Below are 13,033 nucleotides of genomic sequence, written 5' to 3' on the forward strand. Positions count from 1 at the left end.
CTTGAAAGTACAGGTAAAGTGGGCGACAAATTAAATGGGTGAAAGCAAATAAGGTTTAAGTCTAAAGTCTACCGCCCTTTTTGGATTGAACAGGCCGGTTTCATGGTTCCATCGACGGGATATAATCACTTTTTCCCATAGAAGTGAGCCTTGGTCAGGTTGGGCTTGACGACACAAGGGATCATAGACCAGACACAGGGAATTGCAATTATGGCTGACAGACCACATGATGTGACTGAAGAGGTTTCTCTTCACAGGGTCAACAAACACATGAAGTGGGTGAGTCTTCAAGACCGCCACAGACGGATGATGATATATTCAAGACCCGGTTGGCCACTGCTGTAGCTATGTTCACACAAGTAATGCAGAACCCGAGGTTTTTAGCCTTTCTGCAACCTCCTCTTCCGTCTCAGCAAGTTGGGTCACTGGATCATATTCAAAAGCCTATTACGGCTCGAACACAGGTGATTCATACTGCACAGTCAATGGAAACACCTGTGCACTTAACGGAGAATATGCGGTCTCCACAACCTGTGCCTAAGGTGCAAGAATAGGTAGCTGAGATGCCAGTCTTTCAAGCTGTACCAGTTCAGCCAGCCCCCTTTCAACAACCTATAGCTGGTTCTAATAGGCAGGGAAGGAACCTACAGGCTATGCAACAGCTCTTCCCACCACCTTCAGTACACCCTGGCTATTTTGGAGGTGGATCGGTATTCCAGATCATGGCTGGTCATGCACCTGGAAATCAGTTTTACACGCCAGGAACAATGTTCGGGGGTGCTCAAACAATGATGCCTAACCCCATGTATGGTGTCACAGGCATGCTACCAGGGTTTCAAAGGACTAAGGGCCAATTTTGGATTCCACACGCAAATTTTGGTATGGCTGGAATTACAAATCAGCAGCCAAATATGGAATTTCCAGGTCAACTTAATTGCGGTCAGGGAACACAAATGAACCCTAACAGTGTTCCCATGTTTCACTCACTTCCCTATGACAATTTAACGCCGTTGGAGAGGCCAACTCCGTGCAAAGGTGGCGGCAAAGGTGTGACTTTCACGATCTTTACAGGGTTTGATGACAGGAACAAGGCTCTCTCATTCCTCCAGCAGTTTGACAAGGCCTATGCAGGGGGAAACTTTACAGAGGCTTCAAAGGTCCGCAAGGCAGCCACTTTCTTGACAGGGAATGCGGGACAATGGTGGACAACTTTATTGCTTCAAGGGCAAGCTCCGTCCACATGGATTTACTTCAAGCAGATTTTTGCAACAGCATGGTTATTTGATGACTTTGAAGCACATGTCATGACAGAATGGCACCAGCTTAATGCTGCTACTTGCAAGAATCTAGATGACTACAATCGGAAGTTTTGGAAAGCTCTACTTCCAGTAACTTCCTATAGGTTTGTGCCATTGACAGAACATATTGAAAAATACTGTTGTGGCGTACCCAAAGGATTGAGAAAGTACTGCACGAAGACCAAAGTCACTACTTTGATGCAGCTCATCGAGGTAGTTAACGCTGGCAATGGTTTGCTCAAGGGAGAAGATTGTGAATTTAATATTGGCGTCAAGGAAGGATCAGCCAAGAAAAATTCAGCGAAGAAGTATGTTCCCAAGGAGGTTCCTAGAGTAACTCAGGAGCCCGCCAACGCAAGGAAAGACAAAGCTACGGCTGAATCAGAAAAGGGACCAGCAAAGAAATGGAAAATACGTTTTCCTCGCAAATCGGAAGAGCAAAAGAAGGTCCTGAGGTCAAAGAACAAATGCTTTATCTCTGAGCAGCCTGGCCACATTGCTTACAACTGTCCTACAAAGAAAAGGCCAACTGATTCTGAAGACAAGGAGGACGGGAAAGGAAAGAAGCCCATGGCTGGTCTAGTGCCAGATATGGTGGGCGACAAGCCAAATTCAGATGCAAGTGAGCTTTGCAGAGCATGGGGAAAGGTCAGGGATCAAACAGTGCTTATCTTCTTTGATCCAGGTGCCAAAGCCAACTTCATTTCCCCAGAATTGGCTTCAAAGTTGGGAATCAGACCTGAAGAGATGGGGTATACAGCAGAGGCAGGTTTGGCATGTCCTGGCCATACAGAGGCTGTGACACCCATCATTGGAAAGTTGCGCCTACATATCTAGTCCTATGTAGATGCTGAAGAATTTTACATCATGCCACTGGACGGATGTGATGTGTTGTTAGGTATTCCTTGGTTGTTTCGTGTACAGGGAATCATGGATGCCTACAACAAAAAGATCACTGTACAGAGCAGGGGAAAGACTCACATTCTGGATGTAAAGCGTAAAGGGGAGTCTATTCCCACTATATCAGCTTCTGCTATTACTTCTGTAATGAAAATGCATCTTTCTGCGTACTTGGTTTTTGCACGTGAAGTGTCAGATTGTGATGAATCAAATTTATCTGTGCTAGATAAAGAAAGGTCAATGTTTTTACAACAGTATGGTGACTGTTTTTCCGATTCATTACCGTCTCAATTACCGCCAGTGAGACCCGAGGACCATGCGATAGATTTGGTGCCAGGCAGTAGCCCACCAAATAAGCCTCCGTACAGGGTTAGTGCAGCTCGGCAGAAAGAGATAATGAGCCAAGTACAGGAGCTGTTAGAAAAGGGGCTGATTCAGCCCATTTTATCCCCATTCTGTTCTCCAGTGTTGTTGGTGCAAAAAAAGGATGGCTCATGGCGTATGTGCATCGACTACCGTGCACTGAACAAGAATACCATCAAGAATAGGTTCCCTATACCTAGAATTGACGATATTCTCGACAAATTAGAAGAAGCAGCTATGTTTAGCAGGATAGATCTAAAGAGTGGGTACCATCAAATCCGCATTAGATCAGAGGATGTGCACAAGACTGCTTTTAGAACAACGTTTGGCCTTTACGAATTTTTAGTGATGCGCTTTGGTCTCACAAATGCTCCTGCTACGGTCAATAGGACCATGGACAGAATTTTCCGTCCACACCAGCAGTTTGTTGGTACATTCTTTGATGACATGATAGTCTACTCAAATAATGAAGAGGAGCATAGGCATCACTTGGCCATGGTGTTCAAAGAGCTACGCAGTCATAGGTTGCTCATCCATGCAAAGAAAAGTGAATTTTTTCTAGAAGAGATTCACTTTCTGGGACACATTGTCTCAAAGGATGTTGTCAGAATGGATCCTGCAAAAGTTGAAGCGATCAAGTCATGGCCAGATTTGAAGACGGTGCATGATGTCCGAAGTTTCTTGGGACTATGCTCCTATTATACAGAAGGTTTATCCGAAATTTCGCTGAGATTGCTTCACCTTTACATGCTCTTCAAAAGAAGGCAGTCACCTTTAGATGGACACAGAAAGAGATTTCAGCTTTTAATCTCTTAAAGGAAAAGATGACTTCAAATCCAGTCATTGTGTTGCCAGATCTTAGGAAGTCATTTGTGGTCCAGTGTGACGCCTGTGGTAGTAGCATTGGTGCAGTGCTATGCAAGATGGCAGGGTAGTAGCCTATGAGAGCAGAATTTTGCAAGGGCCAGAGATGACCATGCAGGTCTATCACAAAGAGTTATTGGCTGTGATTCATGCACTCTTAAGTTGGAAATAATACCTGCTAGGTGCAGATTTCTTTGTCCAAACGGACCATCAGACCTTGCGATACTTCTTGACACAGACAAAGTTATCTGAGAAGCATATGCGATGGGCAAATATCTTGTCCATGTTCCATTTTCAGATTGTGCATGTGGAAGGCAAGAAGAACGTTGTGGCTGATGCCTTGTCAAGGAAGCCACAAATTTCAGCTGTGTCAATTCCTTATCATCATCAACTTGATGATATGAGGGAACAGTATGCAAATGATGAAGATTTTGCAAGGGTCTTCGAGCAGCTAATGGATGGACAACGTCATGAACACTATCTTCTTAAAGACGGGTTCATGATGATGCATGGCAGATTGTGTCACAAAGCCATTGCGACGCAAAGTTATGGAAGAGAGTCATGTCCCGCCGTATGCAAGGCATCGTGGTATCGATGCTACAGTTAAAGCGGTTGAGACATTCTTCTATTGGCCTACATTGAGAAGGGATGTGGATGCCTTTGTGCGAGAATGCCTAATTTGCCAGAAGGTCAAGTTTGACAAGCAAAAGGCACCAGGGTTATTGCAACCACTACCTATTCCAGATAAACCATGGGAAAGTATTGCTATGGATTTTATCTTTGATCTTCTGAGAACGCAGACAGGAAACGATGGTATTTGGACCATCATTTGCAGATTCAGCAAGCAGGCTCATTTTATTCCTGTCAGGAAGAAGATAAAGCCAGATCAGATGGCACGCTTGTTTATGAGCAATATTTTCAAGTATCATGGCATGCCACAGTCGATTGTTAGCGACCGTGATCCACGCATGACAAGTTTGTTCTGGAGAGGCTTGTTTGAGAATATGGGCACCACGCTCAAATTCTCTTCGTCATTTCATCCTCAAACAAATGGGCAGTCAAAAGAGGCAAATTCTACTCTCCTAGATCTGCTGAAGTGCTATGTGTCAGAGCATAAAGGAAAGTGGGAGCAGTATTTGCCATTGGTGGAGTATGCATACAATAATACAGTGCATTCATCAACTGGCAAGGCACCTTTTGAGATAGTTGAAGGTGGCAAGAAAGTTCCTCCCATACTACATACAAAGGACAAGATATTTGAAGCAGATAAGTATGTTCACGACATGGATGAAATGTACAAGAAGGTCAAAGTGGCCTTAGAAAAGACTCGGGCAAAGCAAAAGAAAGCAGCTGATCGTCACCGTCGTGAAGTGGTATTTTCACTTGGTGATTGGGTGCTTCTAGGCTTTGAAAAGGCAAGGTTAAAGAAGATGAAGGGCAAGGAAAGACTGTTTCCAAAGCTCAGCATGCGTTACTATGGGCCTTTTCAAGTGTGCGACATAATCAGTGATGTTGCATATAGGCTGAAATTGTCTGACACTTGGAAGATTCACAATGCGTTTCATGTGAGTCTTCTCAAACCCTATGTGGGTGATGTGCCAGAGGATATGCCAGCTGAAGTTCAGCCGGAAGTCAAGGAACTTGACGAGATCTTGGTCCCGGAACAGATTTTGGCACATAAAGAAAGAAAAGTGAAAGGCAAGGTTGCTAGGCGTTACTTGGTAAAGTTCAGAAACTATCCACCAATGGATGCTAAGTGGATGGAAGAAGGTGAACTTGCAGAGTCACCAACTGTGTTATCACTTTACCTTGAAGCCTTCGATTTGCAACCTACCTTGACCCCTTGAGTTTCAAAGCTACATGGATTGTCAGTGTGATAATGGCTTCTGAAACAAATGATGTACATGGTATTTAAAGTGAGCTCAAATGAAATACCTATTACATGAATGTTAGAGCTGTACAGATTGTCAGTTTGGCAATTGCTCTTATGGAATGTCCAAAAGTTTGGTTAGTGCTATAGAAATGAGTATTTCTTGTCAGTTTGTCAGTTTGTCAGTAAACTGTCGGTTTGGGTATGCTCGAAAGTGTTACGGGATCCAACGTGTACTATAAGACAGTGGCAAAATGTGTGGCTACCATTTTGTCATTGGAAAGTTACTGACTCAAAGCAATGGCAGAGTGCGAAGCTACCACTATGTCATTGGGACAGGGTTCACACGCAGGCAATACATGTGTCGACAAGGTGTTGAATACACGAGGGTTGACAATGAGCATGTATGTGTCGTACATGTGTCGACAGGTGTTGAATACATCACTGTTGACTGTGAGCATGTACGACATAGATGCAAACGAGGACGTTTGAGATTTCAAGAGGGGGGTATGTCACTAGCGTGTGACTCCTATCTATCCTTTTTGTTGATTTCTTTCTTATTATTTATTTACTTTCACTTTTTGGAAACACCCCTCGGGAAATCTAACTGCCCTGCATTGCATAGCTAGTGTGGAACTGTCCAGAGGGAGTCCAGGCCTGAGGGCAAGAGAGCACTAAGATTGGACAAGGACTATGGTAAGCAAAAGTGGGGTCATTGACTAGCCAAAGTGGAATCCTTTGGTACATAGGCTACATTTCAGTTTTTGATGTGGCTGCAGTGTACAAAGAGGGTCAGATGACCTAGAAAGATACAATGGCAGCATCTCCTAAAATTTAAGGAACTGCTATTTTGGGACCTGAAAATGTGTTTGCGTCATTACCTCCGGAATGACAAGGAGAACATTTTCTTACTCTGCCGTGAAGTCAACTGGGCAACCGGTGGGGAGATTTTTAGGCGGCAACCCCGAAACGGAAAAATGCTTGTAAATGTGCCAAGTGGCACCTTCTAGTGCACTTTCCTCGTGCAACAAGAAGTGGCACTGAATTTTAAGCTGGGAGAGGCTCATTTTCATATTTTGTCCCGAGGTTAAGAGCTATGGAGGGCTTCCTTTCCCTCCTATGTACAGTGTGGTGCCAGGAGTGATGCCCTGCACGCTACACACTGCCCTCTCCCCCCTATTATGCCCCTCTAGTGGGCTTTTCAATTGACCAATGTACAGTTGTGTGGGTTCATGCACGATTGCCCTGCACGCTACGCACTGCCCTCTCTCTCCCCTATTATGCCCCTCTAGTGGGCTTTTCAATTGACCAATGTATAGTTGTGTGGGTTCGTGCGCGATTGCCGAGTATCCAGACTATCACACGATATGGAATATACTAAGTATGGGCGACACCTAATAGACATGGGCACTACACATGGATTGGCCATCTTGAACGGCCTACAGAGATTTCCTGTTGCGGGAGGTTTTACATGCTTCCCACACAGACATGGAGCCAGCACGGTGGACTATGTCATGGCACAACCGAATCTCATCTCTAGTATCTAGGATCTCACAGTTGGGCCCAGACCCATCGAGATGGCAGTGGATCATGCTCTGGTGTCAATGACCATCTCCTTCCAGTTCAGTGTAGCACACAGGCCACGAGTAGCAGCCCCTACTCGCTATACATTCACACGGGAGACGGATTTTGTATACATGGACGGAATCTACACACACCTAGCACTGAGAACCCGTGGCGACCTCTGGAGGAGCTAACTACTATACTGACACATACATTACATGAGGCAGCAGCAGCAGAGGCATACCCACACACCCAACCTGAGCAGAACCGCCGATCAGGGAGCATGCCTCATAACAGCTGGTACGATGAGGAGTGCCGCCAGGCTAGAACCAAACTTAAGAGGAAGGTGCTGTTGGGGGACGTCACTCACAGACAGTCACAGATTGACTTCCGACGCTTGGTGCGACGGAAGAAGAGGGCTTTTCTGGCTCGACTCGAGGAGGATCTGTATCAGCTATTCTTGAGTCAGGACTCGCGTGAGGCGTGGCGGCTCTTTCATGAGCAGTCCCCCCCCCTCTGCTATTTCCTCCACAGAGACCTGGGGTCAGTACGCATCATCTTTGTGCACAGTACCTCGAGAGCCGCCCCTCCCCAACCCCCCCAATCCATGCCCACACGCATGTGTCTTTTTCACCGCTGAAATGGTGAAGAAAGCTATTGACAGAATGAAGACTGGGAGAGCATATGATCATGAGGGACTAGTCACTGAGCATTTCATGCATGCCAAAGACCTACTAGCTGAGCTTCTAGCAGTTATGTTTAACCGTGCCATGTGTGAGGGCCTATCGGACACTTGGAGCCTATCTACGAGAGTACCTATCTTCAAATCAGGAGACCCCATGGAGCCTGGGAATTATCGCACTATTATGATTGGGCACACACTGGCACGGTTGTATGCATCCATTCTTGAGGAACAACTGAGTAGATGGGCAGAGAGGGAAGGAATACGTGCAATTGGGCGGGAAGGATTCAGGAGAGGCTTCTCTACTCTTGACCATATCCTAACACTTAGGGCCATCATCGAGGAAGGCAGATCTCATGGGAGACGGATCTATTGTAGCTTTGTGGACTTCCGCAAAGCTTTCAACACGGTACCCAGAGCTAGACTGATGCACACATTACACGAAATGGGAGTACCCACAGAACTCATTCGGGGGATCATGGCATTGTACAGATCAGTAGTAGGGCATGTACGCACCCCGGAGGGACTTTCTACACCGGTTCACTCCACTATTGGAGTGAAGCAGGGCTGCCCCCTCTCTCCTACTCTTTTCGGTATGTATGTGGATGAGGTTTCTGACTACATTGACAGCGATGGGGATAGAGGTGCTCAGTTGGCAGGGACATGGATCCCACTTGTGTTATATGCTGATGACATAGTGTTGATCTCCGAATCCCCAGAGGAATGCAACGTCAATTGGATGCTTTGCATACGTTTGCCCACGAAAGTGGTTTGTCTGTCAACCTGGGTAAAACCAAGGTTATGGTGTTTAATACCACCCCACAGTGGATGAGGAGGTCACCACCTACATTCACATACGGCCAGGAGACTGTGGAGTACACAGACGCTTACACTTACCTCAGAGTGGTTTTTAGCGGACCTGCATTCTCACTCAGAAGAGCAGCGGAGACCAGACTTACTAGAGCCCACGCAGCATTGGGTAGATTGGAGAGGATGTGTTCGCAGGTTCAGTTTCAGGAACCCCGGACGAAGCTATGGCTCTTTGACACCTTGGTGGCTTCAGCATTGCTCTATGGAACCGAGATATGGGGACCTTCACTGGATCACCACGGGAGGCCGGGTCGCCCAGATGGATGGGGGAACATGGAGAAACCTCTCGTCTCTATGGTCTCACGGCTCATTAGAGCCGAGGCATCAGTACCACGGGCCATTATCCGAGCAGAGCTAGCGGCCCCCCCACTTCTGGTGGAGGCACTCACCAGATCAATCTCCTTCATAAACCGCACATGGGGACTTCCTAGAGACAGATATGCTCGCATAGCACTTGAATCCTCTCGACAATTAGCCATACAAGGAGATACAACATGCTGGTATGGGGAGATGACATCATGGTTTCAAGCACATGGGTTCAGCATAGACAGGCTGCCACCATTCCATTACTCATTGGATGCACCATCTCTCACTCTTACACAGTCAGAGATCACCAAGCTCATCCGCCAAGACCTAACCCAGCTAGACACCAGGAGGACATGGATACAACCAGCCCAAGAATTGGGCACGAAGATGGCTTTCTACAGAGACCACCTTCTCCAGCTTACGGAAGATGGTTTTGTGGCGAGACCCAGATACATGGATACCCACTTGTCTCATGGGATACGATGTGCTATTGGCCAGTTACGCACATCTTCTCACCAGTTGCAGATTGAGATTGGGAGATACAGCGGAGTACCAACAGAGGACAGGACATGCCCCTTGTGTAACATGGAACCGGAGACAGAGCTACACTATACATGCCGCTGCCCCGTCTACTACGAGATACGAGGTCGCTTCCACTGATTGTTCAGAGAGGGTTTTGGACCACTCTCAAGAGTCATGGGATACAAAGACCAGAGATGTCTGGGTTTGTTCTTACTCGAGCTGCGCAGACACAGAGATAGCCTGATGAATGGCGAGGCTAGCCAGTCTCAAAGGCGGATCATAGACTTCTTCAGAGCAGACACGAGACAGCCGCGAGAGCCACTCCCACAGCGGAGCTCCCCCTCGTCTCACACCAGAGGCACACTGATTGACCGAGCGATTGAACTGGGGAAATCCAGGCGCCCACGACTGCAAAGAACTACACAGCATTGACGGAGGCTACGACAGAAAATTCGGAGCACGCTGGCCAAGCATGCACGACGCCCAGTCAGACTACTAACCATGGAGGAAATTGATGAGATTCGCCAACGACCAATGCTAGATTTCTTGTGATTTTGCTATCCCAACAAGCCGCCCATTTTTTTGCTTAGTTATTGCTTGGCTCACACCGACCTACCTACTTAGGACCCATAGTATATATCTTTGTTTTGTACTATTGTTAGGTTATTTTGTTACTCTGACTCTGTATCAGATCCACCACTTTGTAACTTTCAGGTCTCATACGTCATTATGGCCTTTTGAAGACGTTAATATAACATTTCATTTAATATAACATTTCTCTCTCAGAAAAGAGAAGGCTATATTATTTGAGTACCATGGGTCCTTGAGAATGCTCAGGTCAGCCTATCCTAAAAGAGCCCTACAAATCAAAACATGTGTACAAGGACACCAAGCTTAGATGACCTATATACGATGAACTAGAGCAACGGGGAATAATGCCAGGTAATCCGGCCTTGTAACACTGTAAGGCACAGAGTGGAGCATGCCCAACGTCTCAACAAAGCGAGGCTAAACTACTACTCCTCTCTCTCTCTCTCTCTATCTCTCTCTCTCTCTCTCTCTCTCTCTCTCTCTCTCAACACACATATAAGGATAGTAAGGGGCAACACACGCTTGGACCCAGCTGCACACATACAGATGCAGGCAATTAAAACATTACAACTGCATAGCCTGCGCAAGCATTAAAAACCAAGATCGTGGAATAAAAATGGTACACCTTCTCGCCAGTAAGAGCTTGGGCAACAGCTCTGGCATGATCCCAGCGGGTGGTGGTTTTGGTGAGCTTGCGGAGAAGGAAGGCAGCTCCAAGAACGCAGAGGGACTTCACAACCAAGCTTCGAACGATACGCCCTCCATTGTTGTTGCTGCTGCTACTGCTGTTGCTGTTGCTGTTGTTGTGGTTGCTGCCGCTGCTTCCTTTGAGCTCCACGCTTTCCTCTGGGAAGCCTTGATCGAACTCTAATTCCTTCACCATAGCTCACGCGCAGAGTCGAAGTTCTTACTTACATCGTACATGGCATTTTCGACAATAAGCCCAATGTGATGAATGTAAGTAGTCGTGCATATCTCCTCGTACGATGTTGACAATTAGCGTTAAAGGTTGGCCCTTAAAGGTTGGCCTATACTACACAGCAATCAATTCCCAAGGTGCAACTACGTTGCAGGACACTTGTTCTAAGTTCTAACTTTCTGGCATTTCTCTGCCCGTAAAAGTAAAATCTCTTTCTTTTTATCTTTGTTTTAGCCGTTTCGAAGCGTACTATTGCACCCACTCAAGCATACCCACATGTTTCAAGGGTTGAACCATAATGGATGTGTTTAGAGCCCCTCACCTTTACCACTAGGCCAACTCCCCTTCACATCATCATGAAATCAAAAACTTAAGTCTTTTTTTGGCATGTAAATGGAAAAGATTTGTTTTGTTTTTTTGGTGCCTCTGGAAAAGGCTTCAGTGTTTGGTTATGTTTTTAAGCTTCAGAGATAAGATAAGTGATGATTTAAATGGTTTTTGGCAAAGGCTTTAGTGTTTAGTTATGTTTTTAAGCTTCGGAGATAAGATAAATGATGATTTGAAGTGGTTTTTTCAATGCCTGAATTAGGTTTCCTCAATCTTAGAAGAATAAAAATTCTTTCAAAACATATTAAGTGCATAAGTGAAAGGTGAGTTTAGGAAATGAAAAGACAGACGAAGGTAGAAAGCCAAAAGACAAATGAAGGTGTGTGTGTAGAAGGGCAAGTTGCGGGTTCTGTAAGGACGGCAAGAGATAGCACATCGTTAATTAAGCTTGGCCTCAACAACTTAATTAACGAGAGAGAGAGAGAGAGAGAGAGAGAGAGAGAGAGAGAGAGGTGAAGTGAAGTGCGATGCAACTTTAATGGATCAAAGTAGGTTTATAGATCAATGCAAATGTTGCAAATCAAGAGAGAGAAAGAGAGAGAGAAGAAGAAGAAGAATTATTTGAAAAGATTTCAAAGGTATTTGAAAAATAATTGCATTTATTTTTTGTGAAGCCATTAGAGACAAAGAGTCCCATGCAAGATAAGTAAAGAAGAATAGCATGAAAGGTAAACAAGTGATAAAATCACGAGGCCCCCCAAAGAAAAAGGCATGTTAGTAAACACAACAATCTCCTAGTGAGAATCCAATATACATGCAAGCACAACACCACACACGAAATAAGGAAAAAGCAATTCTTGAATACAAACAAGGCAATTAAACGAACCAAATGAGCACAAATGGTGTGACAAAAAGCAAGGTCAGGTAGTGAGGTTGGGAGCTTGGAGGGCGGAACAAAAGGGGGTCTAGAGGTTGTCCTACAATGCCCCTACACAACATCCATTTGCATCAGTCATGAGTGTTGGCCATGAAAAGTTGGTAGTAGCACCAACATTATGTTGCGGCAATAGAACCCCGTAGCACCAATGTTGTGGGGTACTAGTGTTACTGCTCACGCATGTGTGCACACAATATAACAGTTAAGCCTTAATATTTCATACTTCAAGGTATGTGCTATTGCTTTTGTAAATACTATTTACAATTAATGCAACATGATGTACATGAGTTTTGCAGTTGAAACTGCAAGCAAATGTCAAGTATTGTGCCAAGTGGCGTCCCTTACACCTCTCAACCTTCTCTTTTACCTACATCCTTCACATGCTCACTACATTAAGTGTGAATATGAAGCATCATGAAGTTGCAAGAGGGCGACCACGGTAACAAAAGAAAGCAGCATGCTCAAGAGTGTCAAGTTCGTGGGCAGGGTCAAAAGGCAGTGGAGTTGTTGAAGAAATGATGTTTCACCGAATCTCTCTCTCTCTCTCTCTCTCTCTCTCTCTCTCTCTCTCTCTCTCTCTCTCTCTCTCTCTCTCTCTCTCTCTCTCTCTCTCTCTCTCAATAGAGAATGTCGAGATGGCTGGGCAACAATAGGTGCAAGAGCAAGGCCCTGAGGTGGGTGGAGTGACAATTCCTTGAGATAGTGGAGGAGCGGCCCAAGTTGAGAGGAGAGTGAAGGAGAGGCTCGTGCGGTAGGGAATGAGAATATGTTGGTTCTCTCTCTCTCTCTCTCTCTCTCTCTCTCTCTCTCTCTCTCTCTCTCTCTCTCTCTCTCTCTCTCTCTCTCTCTCTCTCTCTCTCTCTCTCTCTCTCTCGGTACGCCAGAAACAGAATGTCTTCAAGGTGAATGGATGATGCATGAGACCAAGAAACATAGGCCAAGGAACATCTAGGCATATGGGTTGTAGCAAAAGGAGATGGAGGTTGCAGGAGGATGGAGAGGAGGTAGTTCTCTCTCTTAG

The 13,033-nt window shown here is 45.7% G+C and overlaps 1 protein-coding gene across 4 annotated transcripts in view; it reads right to left on the reverse strand.

Annotated features, from left to right (window-relative positions):
• Window positions 1–10,828, reverse strand: part of LOC147418237 (chromophore lyase CRL, chloroplastic-like) — a 57,730-nt gene extending 46,902 nt beyond the window's left edge. For 2 of the 4 annotated variants that reach the window (XM_086507488.1, XM_086507487.1), the window contains exon 1: window positions 10,455–10,824. In XM_086507488.1, coding sequence (XP_086363614.1) covers window positions 10,455–10,712 — 258 coding nt within the window. In that variant the 5' untranslated portion in view covers window positions 10,713–10,824. Of the gene's footprint in view, window positions 1–10,454 lie in introns of all 4 variants that reach the window. The other 2 variants (XM_086507485.1, XM_086507486.1) reach the window with 2 other exon arrangements.
• Window positions 10,829–13,033: the final 2,205 nt, after the last annotated feature.

Source organism: Adiantum capillus-veneris, chromosome 30 (assembly GCF_014529385.1).
Source record: "Adiantum capillus-veneris isolate H3 chromosome 30, ASM1452938v2, whole genome shotgun sequence".
Lineage (NCBI taxonomy): Eukaryota > Viridiplantae > Streptophyta > Polypodiopsida > Polypodiales > Pteridaceae > Adiantum > Adiantum capillus-veneris.